At 38.9% G+C, this 25,028-nt stretch overlaps 1 protein-coding gene across 2 annotated transcripts in view; it reads right to left on the reverse strand.

Moving 5' to 3' along the window:
• Positions 1 to 25,028, reverse strand: part of LOC122792230 (arf-GAP with SH3 domain, ANK repeat and PH domain-containing protein 3-like) — a 1,314,966-nt gene that overhangs the window by 396,502 nt on the left and 893,436 nt on the right. Inside the window, exon 9 of one of the 2 annotated variants that reach the window (XM_044059977.1) lies at positions 22,813 to 22,899. In XM_044059977.1, the coding sequence (XP_043915912.1) occupies positions 22,813 to 22,899 (87 nt within the window). Of the gene's footprint in view, positions 1 to 22,812; positions 22,903 to 25,028 lie in introns of both variants that reach the window. The other variant, XM_044059976.1, reaches the window with a different exon arrangement.

Genomic DNA, 25,028 nt, shown 5'->3' on the forward strand with positions numbered 1-25,028 from the left:
AAAACAGACCAAAGCTCTCTGATCCACCTAGAAAACTATTTCACTTATAAATAGGGAAGTTACTTAGCTTAAAAAAAGCTGTCAACTAATAAATAAAAACAATTAGTTCAGTACAACTGAATCTCCTCAGAGCAAATAACACATTCTGATTAAGTGAGATTAGCAACTGGATAAGGTAAAGGGGAGTAAGACAGTGCAACTCTCATTGCAGAAAGTAAACTTAGCAACTTGCATCTTTGGATTATCTGAAAATAGTGCAAAATTTAATGACTGCCCAATGGATTCAACACTATAAGGAAAAGGCACAAACACTGACATACCTGTCCATGTAGCTCATGGTCTCTAAAATGGGTGTACAACTAAACACTGCAAACACTTTTGTTAAAATGATTGCTACCAAAAGTAAGCCACCAATGTCATACATCATTAGTTGCAATTAAAAACTGTAAAAAACGGTGCTGTCCTAAGGGGACTATTCTCTGCACACATCCATTTCCATGTATTACAACATTCAAGTTCACACAACATTAAGGATAATGAGAAACTTCCTTGCCCCATGGGGTCTTGGGCCTTGCTCTCTTCAACAATAGATTTTAATGACACACAGGCTCAAGCAACATAATCTTGACAATCCTGTTTTGCCGAACCACTGCTTGACAAACATCAAGACTTCCCTCTAAACTATTTTGCAGAACTTCCCATCTCTCCACAGTAGTAGCCTTCACACCCTGTGCTCACTCTCCTCCCTGCCCCTTTTATCCTCACAGCTACCACTCACCAGACCCCACCAGACATCACAGCATTCGTCTCAAAGTCAAATGCTGTTCCCAGATTCTGGACCATACTTTCATGTGACACAGGTATACTATTTTATCTTCGACTAAATTAGAAAAAGGTGGAAGTTAATTTAAATAATTTCAATACTGTTCTTTAATCATTCTAAGAATGCAAACTTAGATTCACCTTTTCTAACTTCTTTTGTGATGATATACATTTCTTACACATGGTTTTAGTTTCAAACAGTTCATTTCAATAAATCAGTTGTTTACTTTAATATTATCAATCAATCCCCTGTACAACACATAGCAGCCTTAAAACAGTTTATATATTTATATGGATTATAATATCAATATGTGAAATATTCTAAGCAATCACAATGTGAAGTCATAGTCTTCCATTACCTACTAGTAAAATGCTGTTTAATGTCTTCCTGTCCAATTGTGGTAATTTACTGTGTTGTTAATATTTTAATTATTATTGTGTGTGCATTGGTCTTACTGTCATTCAAACTATGTGTTCATTGTTATGTCTTTCACAGGGACCAAAGCAACGTAATTGCATTCAGCTTGCACTGCTGTATATACCTGATCGACAATAAAGTTTAATTTGACTTTGATCAACAGAGCCATCGTTACTAACAGGTTAGCTGTACTTGATACCAAGCTTAGTACTCAAATAACCGATAAACTTGCTGCTGCTTAACTGAGACTAAAACTCACCTACCTTCTGTCTACATTTGTCATCATTTTCTCACCTTTTGAAACTATTTCAGATCTGACAGACCAGAAGTTTGTATACTGATTCTAATAAATAAATAGGTTAGAAGCCTCTATAATTTTACCTCCTCCCTTACAGATTCTGATTCCCTTAATGTCCCGATGCAGATATCCCCCCTTGTAAGAGCCACAACTATCTGCTTTAGTGTCACCTGCATCCCTGCCTATCCACCCATCCAACACTGAAGGCATGGGAACAATCTTCTGTTCAGTTATTCAACTTGGATCTCTCAGAAACACTTAATTCAGCTAGGTGATCTAAACAATCTGTCTAGAACATTAACAAAACTATTAATCTTAAAAGACTGACTCAAATTGACCTGACCTACTAAAACCTACTCTACATTTTCAAATATCTTGCTTTTTGAAATCAGCCTTACAACACATCTGGCAGATGTGGCCACATCTCTATACTACTAAACAGCTTCAATGATAACCACCTATATCTTCTTCTTGTGCACTGGGAAAGCTAAAAATTTAATCTTTCAGGTCGCAATCTGCCTCACATTAATTCCTGAATTACTAGCTGAACTAACATAGACTGGTTCTTCATTTTCTCATCAGATGACATGGAATTACACTATTTTTTGTTGCTCAATCCTCATATGTATCCAAGAAAAACACTTGTAACATATATGAGATTAATAGGCCACCAGTGGTCATGGGTGATGAAATAAATTAAGCGTAACGTAAAATTAAGAGATGAAGCACGCCATAAATGGAAAGCTTCTAAACTAAAAACCTCCTTCAAAACTTACCAAGATATTAAAACACAGAAAGAAATTGCTATTAAAATGGTGAAAGTAATGTACACTTGAGCTATAGAAGGTCCTACCTTCAAACTCTAAGCCTCAAACATTAAACATCAAATGCTGACTGTGTGCTTCCAAGAGTTATTCCAGCTCTCCACCAATACTATAGGAAGAAGCGTCTCTTCCTTTAGAATTTACTAACCTGATAAAAACTATTTCTGCTCATTTTAACTTCTCCTCTTCCTCATACACTAACAGTATAAATAATCCACTGAGGTCATCTCTCCAACAACTTTCTTTTTTTAAAAAAAAATAAGAGAAATTAAGCAGCTAATACCTTTGCTGTAATAACTGCCTGATAATCACATTCTGCTTCAACGGTTTCTGCAAATGCTAAAGCTTATTGCCCCTTCTGCTTCTTACCTGTACACTACCACTCACCTCTGGTACTATCCTAAATAGAAGAGATTCACTGTTACACCTCTCTCATCAGAACTAATCCTCCTACGTCTCCCCTTTACTTATTCTTCCTCTGCTAACTTTCACACTGTAAAAGAAATCTTAGCGATTCTAAGAGGTCACTTGTAATAAGTACATTTTCCAAAGGTGTTGCTTCTCTCTTCTGTGTCACTGAGGGAAACTGTCAACATGTGAACAAACACCTTCTTGCAGGAGCTGTACTTCTAGGTTTAAAGAGAGGTTTTGACTTTCTTATCTACTAATTGCACATCTACTAATACAAGAAGCCATTCCCTCTTTCTCTAAGCACATTCTGATGCTAAACAAAATATTCTTATGTGTTTCATTTGCTAAACCTAGCAGTCCCAACTACACATTGCTTCAAAAAGCACACCATCTCTACATATCTGACAGAGTGCATTACTGCTCAAACCACTAAAATATGACATGGGTGCCTCTTCACTAAAGACTGCTAATCACCTCATTCACTCTCATAGATCTATATAAGCATCACATTACAAAGACTGCCCATTACTGGTGAATGTGCTTTTTCAAAAAAGAGTGTCTTGCCTTGACAAACTTTAGAAAGTCTGATTAAACTCAGCATTTCAAGTCTGAATGATTTAAGCATCTTTCTCATGCTGCCCTTGCAAACAGCCAGTGCAGAGACAAAGAGACAATGGCTGTTCCCCAACACTGATTGATTACTTCTTTCATCAAGTTTTCAAAAAAAGAAATGCTACTGCCCAACTCTAGCATTGGGCAGTAGCAACTCTAGCATACTGCGGTGGTGGTGCTGCAGTAGCATTGTCGCCTCACAGTAAGACGTTGTCCTGTTCGATTCTCAGCTAAAGCGTCTTCTGTGTGGAGACATGCGTGAATGGGCGTACCTTCGTTAAAGGTTGTGCGTCAGAGCTGGCAACTCGGCACGTAAAAATCTACTGCCAATCATTAGCGGACCGGAGTTCCGCTGTGGCGACCCCTAACCGGGAAAAGCCAAAAGACACAACAACTGCCCAACTCTAGCATGACCCTTCTAAGTTTCACTATGCACCTTCTTTGGATCAACAGCATTACTGAAAAACTTATAACAGCACAAATTTAACATTACTTCTGCCAAGATGAAAATAATTCATTAGGTCACATGTTTGCAGGAAACAATGACGTGGAATGAAGCATCAGCTACCCAAACTGATGACAACTAGCAAACAAACCTGCAATTCCATAACATTCAAGACAGCTGCAAACTGGCAAAATGTTTTGGAGGGGGTACCAATGCTGCACAACTTCAGGGTAAAAAAGAAATATTCCTTCTAACAACTTACCTTTTCTCTTTAATAGAAGATGCTCAACCTCAGAGTCAGTATATCCATGTAAACAAAGCATGTTCAGCAGAACACAAGTCAATAATCTACCCATTCACTGTAACAGTACACACTCATCAGGTCTCAACAAAAACAAGACCCAATGAATCATAAGGTAATCACATCAATGTCCACCATCCCTCCTATACACCCACTGTCCACTTACTCCAACTCCATGCTTTCATTTTGTCCCTACTATGCCTTTTTGTTACACTATTTTTACTATCACTCAATTTAGTTTACACTGTCTCTGTAACACTCCCATCTACTCATTAGTTTGTCTTCTTTTAAGTATTGATGCTTCCTGCAACCATGCAAACAACTTATGGTTACTGCCTCCAGCTCAGGTTATTCTCAAAAGAATAAGCAGGTTATTAGCCCACTTAGCCAATTAACAAATGGATAAATAAAAATAAGTGAATGAAATCCCACAATTCCCCTAGAAGAACATGCTCTAAAAGTCATTTTGCCCTTTTGGCAGATCATAAACCTATAAATTACATCTGGCAAGAACCTCAGAAGTGCAAAAAATCCAGCAAGGCCTCATTAGGTACCTGCAAAACAGAATCATTATCTGTCTTACCCTTTTTCATTAGTTGCATACACACCTATTCCTTAGATACGTCAGTAACCTACCCATACCACTCCTGTGTTCTCCTTCATATGTCATCACTTTCCACAAAGATGTTTCACTACTGTCATAACAAATCATGTTAAAGTGAATGGAACCAAGAAAGATTCATGAGAATCTTTGATTATGCCCTTGGTCTTTTGATTTATACATAATGACCACCAGCTTTTCTTTTCCCTTTTCTAAATTATCCTCTAATACAATATTAGAATAACTATATTTTAGGTGCACTGTACTGTTCCATTATCCAGAACTATCACATGCAAAGCATCAAATCACAAATCTTACATGATAAGAAGTAATCACTTCATTATTTAAAAAAAAACATTATTACGGGAAGCATTCCTATTACAAAAAACATATTGTAAACTAACTTTCAACTTCAAACTTTAAATTTACTCAAGTGCTCGAGCCAAACACTGTAATACAGAAATTAATAAAAACACGAGAGAGAGAAGATAAAATGCATAAATAGCAAAATAAAATCAAAACATAAAGCAAAGCAAAAACAGAATGCTCTTCTGTCGAATGGAACATCTCTTTTATTTAACACAAAATGTATGGCAACAGATGGCCTCCTGGGGTCTTTGCCACCTCAGAGATTCTGGCTGGTCCACTGGAAGCAAATAATTTAAGTTAGGAGTGGAGGGCAGCTGTCATCACAAGAATGAGGAACATCCTTGGCGTATGCTTGCTTCTTGTACTGCCAGGGCCTTGAAAGCCTAAAATGATACCTTTCCCAGAAAACACTGGATGCCAAGGAAGAGTCTTATTCTTCTGCCCTGAATTCTATGTTCAGGTGTGCAATCTAGGGGGGAACCATTCCTGCCATTGGAGAGAGATTACACCCATCACCATCTCCTCCTGTCCTGATCAACAGAGCATAACAGAACATAACGGCTTTTTCCAGAGTAGAAAAAAAATGTTTGGTCTATGTGGAGCCCCACTCCTGGAACTCTTTGGCCAGACAGGATTCTTAACTATTGCTGAATCCAGGTCTCAGGAACTCACCAGTACTTTCACATCTCCTGAAACATAAGGGGCTGTAAGGGTGTGGGATTCAACCAACAGTCTCCCAAAAGGTATACATCCCCTTTCTGTGAGAGGACAAATGGGGGGGGGGTTCAAATTCAAGCTGTCCATCTGATTTACATACTAGGACACAGCCAGTCTCTCTGATGTGAGAAGGAGATACTTTGCCTGATGGCTGCAAAATTAAAACTGAGTCCAATGTTCAGCTGGCAGATGCAGATCTCACTTTTTGGGGCTGGTACAACTCTTTCCTTGCACCAGTGAGAAACACAGTTAAGTTTTTGAAGCCAGTTGGCAATCATCCATCAGCTTGACCAGGGATGTTTTTTTCTGCAAAAGCAGGTAAGAAACTATCAATAATCCAAGAAAAGCCAGGTAGAAGGCATGCAAAACATGACCACGAACACTTCTCCTTAGGGCAACCAAATCCTTTATTGTTAAAACAACAAGATAAGCGCTTTGGTCTCAATTTTAGACAATCAAAGAGACTTCATCAGATAAAGCTTCTGAATGGCGCAGAGACTTGAGGTAAGAAAGCATAACTGTGGATGGGATGGGAGGAGATTTTCCATCTCCCCCTTTCCTAAACTAGAAGCCGTTACAAGTAGGCCCGCGCCTCTGGCTCGAGAAAGATTAACACGGCTCTGGGTTGACTTTCTTGTGTCGCTTTGCTCTTTAATATCATATTCTTAGAGATGAAACTTCGTTGGCACATGAAATGATGGTCTACTTGTAATGATCCCAACCCCCAGCTTAGTTTTGTGTTTTGCCTGCCTGCTTTCTACCTGACTTTTCTTGGATTATAAGAAACAATCAAGACTACTAGGTATTGTTCACCATTTTAAAACCCTGCAAACAGAGGTTTGTTACAAAAAAATAAACACACTGGAAACTTTATACCCATACGCACCTCTCAGTCACTAGGGGGTAACTGGCTGTTATCTCCTTTCACTAACAGAGTCTGACCTGTTGCATGGGGTGTATAGAAGCAGATTAGCCCACAAATGGACCTTTTTTGGGAAACTCCCAAGAATCTAGGATATGTCTGTCAGTGGCCATTTGAAAAACTACTGTGACCCACAGTGAGGACTCAAAAGCCTTCGACATACAGAAACACATTCACACACAAGTGCACGCTTACACACACACACACATAACAAAAAAACCCAGCAAACCTAAACTGTAGCCATGATAGCAGCTGCTGAGACAGCAGAGTCACTGAAAAGGGCAGTTTCACAATGACAACCAGATAAGGCAAATATGCCTGTTGTCTGTAGATCCTACTGCTACTACAAGACAACATCTTCTTCCTAGAACAGTCATCTGGTCCGGAGGAAACAGAGGAACTTGGAGATGCATAACACAGACTCTCACGCGGTCAATATCTGCTGAATATTTTGCATGTCATTAATAATGTCTTAGCAGGCCTAATCACAGGAGGACTTCTCTTCAGAAAGGGGCATCTGGAGTAGCCTTCATTAGCTAGTCAATTGAGTTTTAACCATGTAATACTTTTCCAATTCATACTTGCATTTCAACAGTTGCCACCCACCGTACCAAAAAAGAAGTATTGTTAAGGGGCAAATGTGTGGTTGACAAGGCTGGTTACCGATGATGCATCATTTGCTAAAGAGTTAGACCTTTTGATGTTAATGTTTATTGTGAGTTGCTATCCTACTTATTTGTCAGATAGGATGAAGGATGAAATTTTGCAGGGTAGAAGCACAAAAGTCTACCCTATTTTAGGTAGACCACCTAGAGATATTTTTGATTTCAAAATATGACACCAAGAGCTTTAGACAGCAACAATGCCATGGTTATGCCTTATAACAAAGATTCAGTTAAAATTGGCTGCATTTTTTAAATAATTTGGAATCTTGTTTTTTTCTTGAGATTTTAAGGACAAACTAGGTGAGTCACCATTAGTGGTTTACAGTAAGGGCAGGAGTATAAAGAATTTACTTAGGTGGAGGCCCTGCTAACTCATTTTGCAATAGAAGCAGAATGCTGAAGTGTGGCAAATGCAAATACCATAAGTACATTATTGACAGATATGGTTGGACCATCTATTGCCCACAGCATGTGAATTGTGACACCACAATGGTGGTATACTTGGCCACCTGCATTTCTTGCCTGCATTCTGTGTCAGAAAACCATTAGAAGGCTATGTGATAGAATTTACAAACTCTTGTATGATATTAACAAGCAGAAATCTAGTAATGCCCTATTATCAGCATTCTGTGATGTGTAAACCTTTGAAAAAGTTAATATTCTTAGTCGTAGACAGAATAGATCCAGCTTAAAGATGGGTGTTCTGGAACCCCATTTGAAATACAAGCAGCTTATCTGGCAGCTTAGGTTAAAGGCATGTAAGGTACAGGGGTTGAATGACCTAACTTCCAAGTTCTCAATGAAACCCCAGACTGTGAATTTATACATTTACTATGGATTCAATGTTCTTAACAACTGCCAAAATAACACAGACCTGTAAAAGAAACTGTGAACTATACATTCATAAACAGTGCACTTACAAATGCATTCAAGCTTGTGAGGTCACTGCTATTCAACTGCAGTACTGGGTCCAGCTTTCATCACTACTAAAACAACAAAAGATGGATATGAGTAACTATGTGAAAACAACAGTGCTGAGTGTTAACATGTACACTGTGAAAGAAAATCAAAAGGAGAGAAATAGGACACAAAAGGAACACCTCCTAGATTTGCTTTAGCACTTATGACAGCATTTTAAGAAAGGAATAGGATGCTCAAACATTGTGAAGGTCTGTATACGCCTGGGATAGTCACAGGAGAATATTACAAACGGAAAAGAAAAGAAATGACATTCACCAACTAAGGCTTGCAATCAGAGAATGCAGAGAGTGAGCTAAATAAGGTGAAATCTACATATACTCACACAATGTTTTCAATGCCTCAAATAATTTATCCACACAACTTGAAAATATTTCTTACAGAGGAGTAGTTATTTTGTGGAACTATTTTCTGGACACTTTATAAAGCACCTCTATTAAACAAATCTTATGAATGGAACTATTTATACTAAGCATAGTTAAAAAACAGTCTTGGTGTTCGTCTCCAGCAAAAAGAAAAAAAAATAAACAAAATTTGGAAAACTCCTCTGTCCTAAATATATATCTGTACACCATGGACGACATTTATTTTGGAATTAAAGCTCCCTCACACAGTGATCTTTTTTTCTCTTTACTGTTTGCTTTATTATATGTATGGGTCTGCTTTTCTATGACTCATGTAGCACTGGAACAAGGGTGCAGTGTTGTCCATGCAGAATCCATCCTGCTGTGTCCAATGCCCAGAAGGCCAGGATGAGTAATACTTTAACCAAAGGAAAATAAACTGCTGCTGCTAGCTCCAGAAGCAGGTTGCAGTTACAGTCTGTTCATTACGGTAACAGCGTCTGTTAAGTGAAAGGAAAAATTACTTAAATAGGGCTTGTCCAGTGAATTCAGACTAAAAGAAGCTTGTAAGAAATACGTAATGCTACTATCTCCAGATCTGCTATGTGCCCATGACAGTTTTACATTAGGACAATTAAACTTAATGCCCAGAATCCTTCAGAGCCCCACTTCCAGCAAACATCACTTGTAATATCCAGCTTTCCTGAGACTGAATCCAAGTAGCGAAAAGCTACTAAACTAACTGTTTTTGAAAAGCACACCTCACTAGCAAAAGTTAAATCGCAATAAGGTGCCATGCTAGATCTAGGGAATTGGTGCCTAAGTTTTCACATTATACTCGGCAAAATGCAGCCATAATGATACACTAAGACAGCCCTGCAACCAGTGCAACTATGCAAATAGTATTTGCATCTTTGTAAAATGCAATGATGTGTGTAAATTAAAACTCACGTAACCTAAATGCAAATGTTTGTTTGAATGCAACTCAGAAGGTAATCTATTTTGCAAATGATGTTTTGAAATGCTACTGCCTCTTGTCCCAGACATACCTCTCAACTAGCACAAGAAATCTGGACAAAGTCAAACATAATGACGGAACAAATGTATACATTATTTGTTGTTCAGACTGAGGAAGTTTATTGTTCTGATGACGTTTGATTATTTTTACATGAACGAAAGTGCTTAACGTCCGACTGAATTTATTTATTAATACCCCTGTTGGACACCTGGTTGGTTCTTTTGACTTACTACTGCTGCATGCAACATCATCCCTGATTTAGTAGCGCTTTTTGTTGCAGCTCCGGACATACCCAGTGTTTTTTGGGACTCTGTTGACCACAGTCCTCACACGATAGCAAAGGAGATCTGCTATTCAAACTGATCTTTCTGTTATACAATAAAGTGCAATTTTCAGGCATGGGCCCAAAGCCTACTTGCCTGTCTAATAAATCTTACATTAAGCTGAACCACAAAACTCATCAATGGCTTTTATAAAACATGTTAAGCTTTCACTACTACTTATTGCGGTTGCAAGTAAAATGTACCAATGACTTTTTCAGAAAGATGATTGACTTTTAAACCGCAGACATTCCCATATAAATGATTCCTGTATGACTTTTTACATCACAATCATATTTGCTTTCCTCTGTCTATAGCTCATTGAAAAAGAAACAGTGTAGAAAACCTACCACCATATAAAAGCATATCCAAACTACAAATCATTTTTGTAAATGTCTAGGGTTGCCACCTTTTGCAAATGTCCAAAGTGGGATATTTTTGTAAAAATGTGAGATTTTGCAAGACAAAACATACCCACAACCAATGCAAAGGAGAGAGCAATACAATATATGAAATATCTTTTGTCCTACAATCTCAGGACATTTGTCATTTGTTTTATTTTTTCCACAGGACACTACTGCCCAAAGAGGGACATGTGGTAACCCTATAAATGTCTGCATGCCTCCCATTTTACTGTGAGATTAACTGAAAGGAAACAACAAGCTATTACAATATTGTGAGATTTACTGAAAGGAAACAACAAGCTATTACAATATACTACTTTAGGTCTAATTGAATTGGTACAGTCTTAATTGATTCAGGTTTTCTAGACCGGATGAATTTTTTAACACAGTTGATAATCTTAAATTTCCTTATTATGCTGTCAGTGAAATGACTGAAGCAGAGTACAATATCAATCCACACTCCCAGGGCTTTGAATAAATTCAACGTTTCTATTATCTTGACCTCTAGTTTTGCAGCACTAATACAGGAGTGATAGACCAAAGATGAGCTGCATTTTTTCCTACACTCAGCCCATACAGTCTGCTCTACCAGCCAAGTCGAAAGTTTTCTGTGGTCCTACAAGCTTGTAACATACTTCAAAGTTGCAAGTCATCAGCAAAAAGACAGTAGAAGATATCTAATAGTACTGTAAAATCTGAGTGAATGTATAACAAAATACAGTTTCAATCTTCTTGGGATACAAAACTAAAGAAGCTAAAACAAAGGCAATAGCAGTAAATTATGTACTCACACATTAATTGGTCCAACTATATCCATATTTATGATATTGATGAAATTTATGATTATGATAAAATGGAGTATGGATTAGAAATGACTCTGTTGTGGCAGCTAAGGATATGTGGGAAGAGCCTAAACAGAACATAATACAAAAATTGAGAAACTGGAAGTTTTGTTTTATGGATACCACATTAAAATGTTCTTAGTCCCTTTAGTCTTATGCACAAGTCAGGTATACATTTATCAATCGGAGGAGAGAGAAGTTGTAGATAGCAATTAAAAAAGAGTTGAAGGGTTTTATCTGGGAAGGGAAGACAGCAATGGTCAAGTGGGATAAGCTGATTCTACCAACAGAACAAGGTGGACTAGGATTATCTAATCTGAGGGGGTATTTTACAGCAACACAGTTAAGGCTCTTATACATAGCACAAGCAGGAAACTATAATTCAAAGTGGAAAGTAATGATGCTGACGCAGGGAGGAAGCTCAAGAAATAAGGTGCGATTGGGATTTTGGATGCAGACTCTTAAGGAGAACAACCAAAGTCATACAGAGTATTATACTCATAAAATAGCATGGAGTATTCTAAAAAACAAACCAGCATGAAAAAGGAGAACAACAGATTTTGCCAATAGGGTTGACTGTCGTCAGGGAGGAACCAAGGTATTGGGAGCAAATAACTTGAAAGGGAAAGGTGAAGAGGCCAAGAATATACTTGGACTGCAAATTAGAGATTGCCTTCCCTATCAAGGATTGGTATCAGAGTATAGGCAAAGAGAAAGAAATAGGGGGCTCCTAAATGAAAGACCAGCACTGGTTGAGTTTTTAATAGAATCTAGAACAGAAGCTGCCATTAAAAAAGGAATAATTAGTAAAGCATATAAAATATTGCATGATAATTATAAGAATCAATCAGAGGAACTTAGAAAGGACTGGGAAGAGAAATTGGATAAGCAATCCACAAAGATACAATGGGGGATATATGTATATCTCCCAAATATGCAACAAAGTCTAGAAGATGTAGTATCTTTGCTGGAAGTGTTTACACAGGTATTTGTATACCCTAAGTAGACGCCAAAGAATTTTTCCTCAGGTGGATAGCAAATGTTGGAGATGTGACAAGCAAGAAAGAGGTAGCTGGGAACATATTTTTTGGGAATGTAATGAGCTGGCAGACTTTTGGGATTCCCTGCAGACCGCTCTGTCAGAGATGCTGGGTGAGCAGATTGGACTGACACAAGAGATGACTTTATTTTTTTTTTAGAATTGCCTAGGCATAGTAAAGCCTTGCTGAGTCTAATTATGGTGGCTGCCAAAAAAGCAATTACTAGAAAATGGAAATCAAAGTCTACACCAATTTTACTAGAAATAGTGAATATAGTAACGGAGATAAAACAACTGGAATTGGAATCTTTAGAAAAGGGAAGGAGGAGCAAACTACATAGGAAAAAACTGGGAATTGTGGGAACAATATATGCAGAGTAGGAACAAGGTTTAAGAGGCAGGATTTGAATGAGACATATAATGCTCAGCTGACAATGACTGGATGGTTTCTAAGTGGTGTACAATGTTTACAACTACAGTCCTTCCAATGGTGTCTGTGATGTAAACAGTTTGCAACTAAAGTTATATCATTTTGTATGTTTTTCATTTATATAAATATAAGATTGCCTTTGTCATATGTGTAAATTTAATAAAGATGTTTGGGGGAAAAATACATAAACAAAAGAGATAAGGGCCCAATGCACACCAGTAAAACCACATAGACCACAAACTCATTACTTTTCCATAGCATGCCTTGTATTTACTTTGCTACTGTCTGTTACTTAGTCTTACCTTTCTGTCTTGCAAGTGGTTTAGAGAACGCAATCCTAATCTGTTTAGTATTAAATTACAGATGATTTTATCAAAAGCAGTGGTGAAATCAATATAGCTCATGTCTGTTTGAATGCTCTACTCAACAGCTGTAATAATGATATAACAAGCTGGTTTAAAGCTATCACTGATTTATTTTTCACATAAACATGTTGATAAATGCAATCACTACCTCTTCTAGTAGAATTTTCAACATCAAGGACTAAGACCTTCACTGAAGCTACTGATACTATCACATGAAATTTTCTTCCTTCTATAAACTGGTTTTATAACAGGAAATTTCAAAATCACGTAGAATTTCTTACAGCACTGTAACAAGTAGATAAGCTTTAGAAATGTTTCTAAAACTTCCTTAAGAGTTTAAGTCTTTCACATTCTGTCCTTTCCTGAAGCATTTGTATAATCAGACTTTTATGTGTTGACATCATTACCAGAAAGTCTTAAATACCTATGCTTGTCATTTTAAACCAGTGGGAATGTGTTACTACTTTTGAACTGTACAAGGAAATCTGTAAATAATGTTGTATCTCAATGGCTTCCCTAAAGATCTGATGTCCTCAATGAAGTAATGGACAAACTCCGTGTTCTACTTTTACAAGTATAATTACAAAGGTCTTTTTAAAGTCCTTCACGTTGTTAACAAATGTTTCTTCATACAACTGCTAGTGTGTGTGTGTGTGTGTGTGTGTGTGTGTGTGTGTGTGTGTGTGTGCGCGCATTTATAGTAACATTTCTATCCAGGTGACTTATTTTTATCTTTAAAAGCCTCTTCCTTCCTGATCCCCATTTTTCCAACAACTTAGTCAGCCTTGTTGCCTTATGGCTAATATTCCCAGTAAAAATAAATGCTTTTTGCCAGTTTTTAAATGTGTCCTTATAATCTTAAGCATATAAATATACTCCCATAAAGCATTCCACAGGCATCATTTCTATTTTGTTATCAAGTCTGTCACAATGCATGTTTTCCTAGAACTGTATGTTGACTTACTTTTTTTAACTATGCCAGCATCTGTGCAAGGTTCTTTCGACCAGCTCAACATCCAGTTTGCAATAAAAATAAATTCAGATAAGTAAAATTGTAAATCTATTGCAACTTGATTTCCTTCCAAGTCCTCCTAGATGATGTCTTGGCCCAAAAAGTAATGAAGGATTTATCTTTGCCCTAAACTGTAGGATATAATCCACCTTGTATCCATGTAACAACATGGCAGGTAAGGTAATCTTGTTGAATCTAGGCTTTGCAAATGATCTAAATACAATGTGGACAGTTCTCCTATATTTTCCCACAATTGTTGATAACTGCTTTACGGCAAGGAACTAAAGTCTTAATGAAGTCAGAATGGGGGTCTTCACACTGAGGAATGCAAATTATTAAATAGGTGTTAGGTTATATTTCTAACACGGATACAATACTCAGGCTAGCTATTTCAGTATAACATGAATGTGGACATTTATTCAATAGTACAACGGTTCAACTGTCAAGACAAACGTGGACTCAAAATAGTGAACACCAGTCATGAAGTTTGTGTCGGTGGGCTACATATAAATGGGAGGTAGCAATACCAAAGTGAATAGCTGAAGATTACAATGGACAAGCCCAACACAGAGATGTACAGAATACCAAGACCAAAACACTAGCAGCCCTACAGGTGGAGGTATAAAATCAAAGAAAGGAAAAGTGTATAATGGAATATACAGCAGGATTACAATGGAAAGTACAAATAGTAAACACAGGAAAAATACACAGACAATGATCTGTGCAAATGTGATCTAACCTAGGGGCCTTACCAAAAGCCTACTTCAAATAGTATCCTAACAATGCTTTAGTTTTATTCATTTATTTATTTATTTTTACCTAAGGTTTGATAACCAGGTAGTTAGACTGGTCCAATGGCCCCTTCAGTGGCAAGCAGGGCTGACTAATAGGCAAATACAAAGATGCTGTAACAGAGTACACTACAAAGAATCAGTACAGTCGCACAAAATATGTAACAATTCAGTACAGCATCCCTTGTTTGAGAAAAGGGATTCAATGAACAAATACAGAATTAAACTATATCGCACAAAGTCAGTACAGACGGTTATAGTACATTACTTGAACTGATAAATCCTATTCTACATGCTTGCAACACATGACTTGAATTGATAAATCAGTACATAAAACAAAACAGCAACATTATCACAAGAATGGAAACTCCAGCTACTGAATATTGAATACCCAGGAAAAAAAAGATAAACTGATTGCATTGCTAAAGGGGTACAGTTGAGATGATGGATGGTACGACAGCATCAGCCTGTCTAGAAGGCTCTAAAAGGCTGCCTTATTTTAATTTTCCTCCAAATAAAATAGTCCCATCAAGAGGTCAGAGAGCCACACATTTACAACTTATGGGAAAGTGAACTGACTTGTTGTAAAACTGTAGTGTATGATCCGTCAGTGTACTCCATTCCACACATATACCACTGACAGCCCTAAGAGATGTGTCCACCACAGCTAGCACTGACATATGTCCCTCAAATTATCAATGTTATGATCCCGGTTATCCTTGTTACGGGTTAGTATATAATTATCAACCATGGGATGGGTAAGGCCAGCCTATAACCAAATGGGATAGGTTATTTGGAGCACAAAAAGGGAAACTCACTAGGCTTAGAATGGCCCACAAGGACAGCCAGCCTAATACTTAACTATGAACCAGTGTGTGTGTCCAATACAGCAAGGCACTGAGGGGGAGGCAAACAGTACATGCTGTCCATGTGTGGATTGAGTGCATGTCAGGCTTATGCAGCTCTACACAGATCAGCACTCATCTATGCTGCTCTTAGATACTGTTATCCACACACATTCCCTACATAGACTGACTGGCATTATCTCTGAATACATTACCACAGCATTTGTCTGCCCATCCATGTGCAAAATATATTCACATTGTACCATTAACTTGTCCAGAAATGTTTTTTTTTAACTCATGGATCACATAGCAAGACTGTCTTACCACTCTCTTACCATGAATAAAGAATAGCTATTGGGAATTTTATTAGTATACACCCATGTTCCACATGCTACACAGACTGTAGTTGATACTATGTGGTACCTGCATGCTTGCTGCTTCTTGGTAAGGCAGTACATAGCTGTCTAAAAAACAGCTGATAGCTATGTCCTGTATGTTGCCATTTATGGGCATCGTCAGTTTACTTCTTATAAGTTCATAGGTGTGTACTAGGCTAATGGCCCTGGAGCCTTTACAAGCCTAGCTCATAGGATTATCCTGGCATTGTGCCACCTGACCTTGGTTCCCAGTGCCTCTGTCGAGTAGAATCACTGGAGTGATCCCCGCGGTAAATTTTCTACTTCCCATCCACTCATCAAGATTTCTGTTGAAGAGTGTCAGTGAGGTGCTCTGCTTGACATGTATGGGAAGTCTATTTCATAGCATGGGCAGTCTCTGGGTTATGAACCTGTCCCTCCAGCTTGTTCTGTTGATTGTGGTAATGAGGTTGAGGTCTCTGGAGCATGTGGTGCTGAGGGATTGGGATTTCTTTAGATGTAGCATTTCTAACAGAGATGGGTTAGACATGGCTTTGTAAGTCAAGCAGAGATCACCTCTAAGTAGGCGATATGAGACAGAATAGTTGGGAGTTTTTTGAGTCTGTCCATATACGGCAAGTGTTTAAGGCCTAGAATCCTCTTTGTGAGGTACTTTTGCAGCCTCTCCAGTTGTTGCAGGTGTCTACTGAGGTACATGCCAAATGGGGCATTGCACTCGATGATTGGCCTAATGAGGGAACATATGCAATATGACATATTGAAAAATGATGCCAAGTCTAAAATTAATGTAAAATCAAACAAAACTATAGGCACTGGCACAACAAACAACAAGCATAACCATTAACATTTAAGAAACAACATCTGCACCAGCACCCATCAAGTCAACAACAAGGGATTTAACCAGCATCTCTGAAGCAAATACTCTTTGTATCAGACACCTGTACCAGGGAAAGGGAAAAAAAATGGTTGAGAAGTTTTCAAGCCTTTGCGATTCTGCCAATCCAAATCTCTTCTCCCTGTCAAGTTTGAGGATCCTCTTTCCCTCAATCTCATTTTCTTGAGGGCCCTCTCTCTCTCTCCCTCAACCTCCTTATGTTGGTCTTATTTATTAACAGAAAAATTTCCTCCAAAGTGCTTGGATGTTTGTTGCATGACATTCAATTTCTTCCACATCAGTCATTCTCCAAGTGTGTACCTTCTCTACTTCTACGAGTTTTTTTTTTCAGTAAAAAGCACTATAGGAACCCACTGATAGGTGGGACTCTTCCAAACAAAAAAGGGACTTTGGATATCATGTCCATATTTGCAACAGATCTGCAGGCCTGCATGAAGCATGTACCAGGAACTATAATCGTTTTCCAAACCTTAATGTCAAAATACTACTGACAAAAGCAACCAACATGAAATCATCAAGAAAAGTCACATACTCTTTGTTGCAGACTCAACATGAACTCTGGATCCATAAGAGGACACAAGTGACTGCAGAAATAAACCACCACACACACATACAGCTCAGGGAGTCAGGATGCTTGAAGATGACACAAGCAACTGCAGAAATAAACCACCACACATGCATAACAGGGAGTCAGGATGTTTGGGTAGATGTCAGCCTGTGGCTTATTCCTGTATTAATAACTAATAATACAACAACTGCTTACAACGGATATTAATATTCATATGCAAGCAAATCAGCATGTTCAATATGCCAAGGTAAACAAAACCAACTGTAATTCTGTCCCTTGCAAACCTATTACCTAACTGCCCACCAGATCAGGACCATGCTCTGCATCCAAAGCAATTTTCCATTCATCAAATCAGCCAAGCACTAAAGCAACACCACCTTTAAATAAGTGACATTTACTGAAGAGCTCATACAAGAAATACAATGAAGAACAAAAAGGTTTACTATTTAAAATATTTGGTACAGTCTGTGGACCCTTGAAGTTATATGTAACAATCCAGCCAAGTGTCCATCTGTATGCTTCTATGCTTTTTAATGCCAGTACTAATTCTTTCAAAGGCTGCCCACTGAACACAAGCACAGTAACAGTAACAGTAGCAGTTAGTCATACTTATAGCAGATCCAGACATACAATGCCATATTAAAGTAACTATTACAAGTAGTGTGTAGGTTAGGGACTTACCTTGTGAATGCAGCAGTTGACAGAACTGTAGTATAGGGCTGACTCTGTCTGATGCAAGCAGTACACAGTTAATACATGGATAGATACAGGTTGTGTAGGTTACCTAGCATCAATTTTAATATATGTATGTGAGTAGGAGTAAGGTGTCAGTCTCTATGGCCCTAGGTTGTCAGGAAATGTGCTACACATTGTCTGTTAGCCAAAGCCAGGGCATACAGGGCATGCTTACATCAGCCTACAGGGACATCATCAGGGGGTTCCTCCTTCGTGTCCTCCTGTGACTGTGGCTATGGTGACTTAGGCACTGGTGGGGGGCTGTGTATCCCTTTCCTTTGCTGATCCTGCTGCAGCTGTTTCTGCTGGATCATACTGTGTAGCATAGCACATACTGTGAACATATGTGCACATATATCTGTTGTGAACATATGTGCACATATAGTCGGGAGAGTACTGCAGGACCCCACCAGATATATCGAGGCAATGGAACTGCGACTTCAGAAGCCCAAACACACGCTCTCTGATGTTCCTAGCTTGTGCATGTGCCTCATTATCGTGTTCTTCCTTGGGTGTGTGTGCATGTCTGATGGGTGTCATCATCCATGGTTCCAAGGTGTAGCCAGCATCCCCTAGTAAATGGCCATGTGGGATGTCCCCCCTAGCAAACATCTGGTACAGATGTATTCCAGATATGGGAGTCATGATAACTGCCAGGGCTGCTAGTGCACACATTTATTATAATCCCTGGGCATTGCACATGACTTGGCAGTTAATGGAGTGGTACCCCTTGTGGTTGACGTAGATTCCACCATCTTTACCGAGTGGTGTCTTGATGTGTACATGAGTACAATCTATGGCACCCAGTATGTCAGGGTACTGTGCTACATGGTAGAAGTGTTGCAAATTGCTGGCCCTCACCTCAGTGGTGAGAGGAAAGGAAATGTGCTCACTGGCATGTGGTAGCGTGGCATCCAGAAACTGATGTAGTACCCTGGATGCTGATGCCTGTGAGACCCCCATCATGTCCCCAGTTGGTATTTGGAAAGTACCTGTAGTTAGTATCCTAAGGGCTACACTGCTACACATACCTTTGTTTTCACTGGAATGGGTTCCCCTCTGTTGGCTCTGGGTCTGAGTTGAGGGTGGCAGAGCTCAGTGAGTTCTTGTAGTATGTCCCTGACCACCCTGTAGCACTCTACAATCTCCAGCTCATGTAGCTCCTGGAAGGTTCCTCTGGGCCTGAACACTCCTCTCCTTCTCTGTCTAGGCCTGTTGTCAGTAGCACCAGAAACATTGACTTTAGCATCTAGCACATACAGGTGTAGCAGACCTGCAGCAGCCCCTAGCATTCTCTCAGTTAAAATTCCCAAGTCTGTACTCCAATGGTTCAGAGTACTGGGAAAAAATCAGAATGTAGGGTGTATGCATACTTTATAGAGCTCTGCTGTAGGTGCAGAATGTGCGACTGGCTAGCTATGATGCATTCCACCTGCCTACAATATAATTAACATAATGTAATGGCCCTATTTTAGCTTAAACAAGGGTCAAAACTAATTAAATACATTTTTTTCCAGACACGCTCAGCATGGTGGCACACCACACAAACACATGCACCAAAGGTAACAGAGCTTAGACATTAGTGGACACCCCCACCCCCCGAAAGGACATGCTCAGTCAGGTGGTGCACCACAGAAACACATGAACCTAAGCTGAAATAAGCTTAGAAGTAAGTAGACATCCCCCAGTGTCAGCTATATCCTGTGTAAACAGCAACATGGGTCTAAGCCTACATGAAGGGGATATGCGAACACGATTATGCCTTTCTGTTATTCAGTAACTCCACCTCATTTGTATAGGTATCTGTGCTCACAGCCTGGAAACTGCACACTTCAGAGCCCTACCACATTAGCAACAGCACCAATACACCATTGTAGAGAGACTCCATACAAGGTCCTGTAATATATTTCTGTCACATAATATTTATTTTTGTTTTCCAATTTCTTTTTATTTTTCTATAAAGCATGTTTGTGCACTGCGGCGCACTGTGCAAACATGCCCAGATTATTAAAAAAATTAATTTAACTTATTTCCTTTAATTTTTCTGACATACAAGATAATAGTTTCGCTCTTATTTATATGTTGTATAACAGTTCTGTCCATATATCTACATTTTTACAACCCCTTTTGTCTGTGTACACTCTTGCACACGGAATTGTTCTGTGTACACTACATACACTGACATGGGGACTGAACCGATGCCTATCTGCTTGCTGAATTGCTTACAGTGTATGTGCCCATACACCATTTAATATTTGTACCTGTCACTGTATGTGATACCTATGTCTACTGTATACATGTCACCCATGTGATCATAGACTGTGCACTATTTATACTTGTTCTTTGTCAAAGTTGTGCACAGTGGCCACTTTCCCATCTGTCCACGTTCTGGTCTATATATTATTACAGCTTGCAACTGACACAAGTGCAGAAATGATTTTACTGTAGTATTTTCCCTAGCTAATGTTGTGTACATGCTGTTTCATTTATGCAGTACTTTTGATTTATATTGCATTTCATACTTTTGTATGTTACAAATGTATATATATTCTTGGTATACGTAATATATTTTGTATACTGTCCAGCATTTTCCTGCAAAGTGCCAGATTTCTCCTTTTCTGCAGCCGTCCAACGTGTGCTGCAGGGATTTCTATACCCTGCACATGCATGTTCAGACTACTTGTGTTTTTGCACAGACAGAAGTGCATTTAACAATGATCAAGGTTTCAGCCATCACATTTGCCCAGTCTTGTGAGTGGTGTACATATGCCTGTTTCAATAGGAAACCATTTTATAAACAAAATTTGTTTTTTCTACTTGATAAAGCTCATTATACTACATTTGCTGGAATCAAAAATTACGTCATTACTACTGCATCAGGAATGTATTTTTTGCAGAGGACCCTTATCCAAGGCTGGTATGACTTCTTTTGGTGGTTAACATGCACAAAAGCAAAGGCCTGCTGCTCATTTCGGTGAAAGTAACTATTTCCATAGTCATGCAGAGAAGGTTACTGCAAGGAGGCAGCTTGGCACAGCCAAGCAAATATCCTGGTGCAAATACTACATGCTGTGTGTCTGTCCTCCACTGGGTTTCAGCACTTCAGCGACTGTACCACTTCCTTCCTATGGGGGGGGGGTGTGTGAGACAGCAGTGGTTGCTCACTCCCATCATCACTTTGCCAGCTCTTCTATCACCCAGCTCATTGGCCAGTCCCAGGTCTTCTAAATCAGAGTTAGGGCTCTATTCCTTTGAACCAAGTAGCCAGCTGATTTTTATGTAGCTGAACGTTTATGTTGCAATTATAACTTATGCCCATTTTGCCAAATCTTTTGAACCTGGCACTGAGGCAATATGATGTCTAACCATCTGGCCAGCTTCTAACAGAACTGGTGACAGTCGCAGGCTTGCACATCTTTGCAAAAAAGTACTTTTTTGTGATATACTCTTACAGATTTCCTTTGGCCTTGACAATGTTAATGAAAGGGGAGAAACAGAGTAAATTCTAGCCAACTAATTACAGCACAATGCAATGATGCTGAGAGATAAGTCGCACTACTTCCAATGTAAGAAGGTACGGTTGCTTATTAATTGAAGCTTGAAACAGGCTAATGCAGCCTTTAACAAGCAGGAACATCCTGTGAACCAGCCATCTCATGCTATTCTAAGATTATACAGACTAAACCTTTCCTTTCCAACCCTACCTCACAATTTGCACATTTAGGGCTAAAACTAAATACACACTGCTGCTGTTTTTAGAACAGGCCATAATCCAGGGTTTGGCAGCGGAAACCCAGTTCTTAGCATTGTACATCAACTGATTACAAACTCAAAAGTCCAGAACATCTGGTCTGATTCAATGCCCAGTTCTGCTGCACAATAACAGTTTCGTGTCCTTAAATACTGTCAAGCATGCTAGTAAAACTTAACACCTCCATGAAACTGCAAATTCTTCAGCAGCCCTTACCAACAAATGTTTGTCTTATTGGCAAGAAAATTTCACAGGCAATTCTCTCAAATGGCTTAATGCAAAAGTATTTGACATTATTGAATTAACAGAACAATATTTCACATCACATCTAAGTATTATCTATCTAGGAATACTATTCACTGTTTGAATATGCAAGTTTCCTAAGGCGTCAATTTCTTTAAACAATTCCATTCCTTCTATAGAAGCTCACGAGTATTTTTTTAATGTAAGTCACTGACTTGCTATCTGCTGAACTTTATAAACATTAATTCAAATAAACACAATTATAGAAAAATAAATGTAATAAAGCAGATTGTTCATTCACACACACACACAAACACGCACTCTACATACAAAAATGACCTTTAGGGCATGCAGACTTGTTTTAGCAACAGATTAAGGGACAACACTGTGCAAGGTAGCTGCCAGCTGCATAAATATAACAAATTACCACAACAAAAACACACTGCTCACCTCCTTTTGCTGCACTTGAAGGATCCCCCGAAGGGCATCTCGCATCTGGGCCAGCTGTTTCATCTCTTCATCATGTTCCTGCCTCAGCTGCTGAAAACAGACAAGTTATACAACTGGTGAAACATGATGTTACCGCACATGAAAAAAAAACATTGTCCTTAGCTTTTAATGTTAGTTTGTGCTTTGCCCACAAACCAGTACAGATTTTTGTCCATGTCATAAAGATCCCAACATGCATACCACAAATTGCTGTCACCGAGTAAAGTACAGGCGGACTCTTTCATCATCCAGTGGCTGAAAATAAATGGTTGGGCTTGTATTTTGACTGATTAAGGCATCTTTCTTCTAATTATGCAGTAACCTGATCAAAGACTCTACTGTGTTATGACATTAACTAATTGTTATGTTACTGTGTCACAGCTTCCACCTGCTAAAACACATTCTGACAAGTACCACTGCACTTTCAACTGACTTCTCATTTGACACCTCCTAAGCCACTGGTAGTTATTGACAGAACAGCAGTGCTGTATCGTCTGCCTACACTTAAGTGGGGAGAAACAAATTATGACAACATAACCCACGCCACACCTGGCAAATATGCTAGCATCAAAGTGCCACAAAATCAAACCCTGATCACAAGGCACTGCAGAGAATACCCTGTCTTAGCAGCAGTATGCCAAACACTGAGCACACATTAAACAGACAAATGCAGCCTACATTCAGCTATTAGCATGCACAGCAATCAATGCATGCTCTACTTTTAGGGTGAATTTGTACACATCTATATACAAAACACATAATAAGCTGGTTCGGACTGGAGACCCAGCCATACTCCACTGTGCTATGCACCCTAAATCTAACATGCCTGCCTCACTGTGTGCAGCCTCAGGAGCATCTTAACAGTGTTTAATACCACTGCCTAGATATGTAGTCCATACTCTCATCGCTTCCTGACCTATCTGTAATCAGCTGCAGATGCTAGCGAAGAAAAGCACAAATAGCATCATTTACTATGGCCTCTGACTTACTGCATACCATAACATACTACATATGCTGAGCCCATGTTTTGCCATTATTTTATATCATAAGGTTACAGATGAAAACAATTCCTAGGCTCAGTCCGATTAAAAAACTTCATGCCAAAAAAGAGATCATACAAAAACAATAATACCAAATCAATTTTTTTTTTTAACTGGAAAGTATTTTCAGAAAATATTAAACATTTGTGATTGGTTTTGTCAGCATTGCCTCTTTTTTAACTAGTGTCCCACAGTAACTTACAATTAAGAAGAGGCAAGTTAAAGAGGGATTAGAATTCTGAATTATGTATTGATGGTCCAAGAGTCAGCAGTTTGTAAAATACTGTGCACTTCCAGATTCCATTGTCATACAGGGATAAAGGAGGAGTGGCATGGCAAGCTCGATCACCTCTCTTTGGAAGGGGTGCAGTCAGCATACACAGGAGTCATACACAGGTACTTATTTACAAGGGGTGGATGGGCTAACTGATCATGCCATGCAAAAGCCCACTGCATGCTAACCTTTTGGACACCAAAGGATATGCTCAGGAGAAGTACGGCTTAAACAGAAAATCCCAATCGTCCAAAAAGATGACAATGCTGTTGTGGCACACTTGACTGTAACCTAATGAACACCCCCCCAAACCCACCCAGAATGAATGAGCTAAAAGGCTCTCACTCAAGGAAGAATGAACTGTTCAACAAGGCAAGCTCAACAGTAAAACGAAGGTTTGCAGGAGAAAAAAAAAAAGAAAACTACTATTCACCCAGAAGTATGCTCTCAATGCCCAGGAAAAGGCAGCTACGATGCATTTGATGCGCCACTGCCACAAAAGTGTCCACAAGAGGGAGAGAGGGGTGCAGTGTGAATTGCATGTTGGGAAGGGAAGAGATGCTGTACATTTTCTTAAAAAAGAAAACTAGCCCTGTACCTGTTAATAGCTACAGTCTAAACATCATATGTTAAGAATGCGGACGCTCAGTACACTGAAACCTTTTTTATACTATCCTTACCAGTAGTCCAGGATAAGGAGTAGTTCCCTCAAATCTTGTTACTTCAGAACGGTGAAAAGAGAAATAAAGGTAATAGAGAGCTGATGGATATACGTGCGTGCAGTGGGATCTCAACTAGAATAAGCAAATGACAAATGATACGAAACAAAATAACACGTCAGAAGTGCAGAGTAGAAAACTTAA

The sequence above is a fragment of the Protopterus annectens genome, chromosome 1.part2, assembly GCF_019279795.1.
Source record: "Protopterus annectens isolate FY-2018-M chromosome 1.part2, PAN1.0, whole genome shotgun sequence".
NCBI classification, from domain to species: Eukaryota; Metazoa; Chordata; order Ceratodontiformes; family Protopteridae; genus Protopterus; species Protopterus annectens.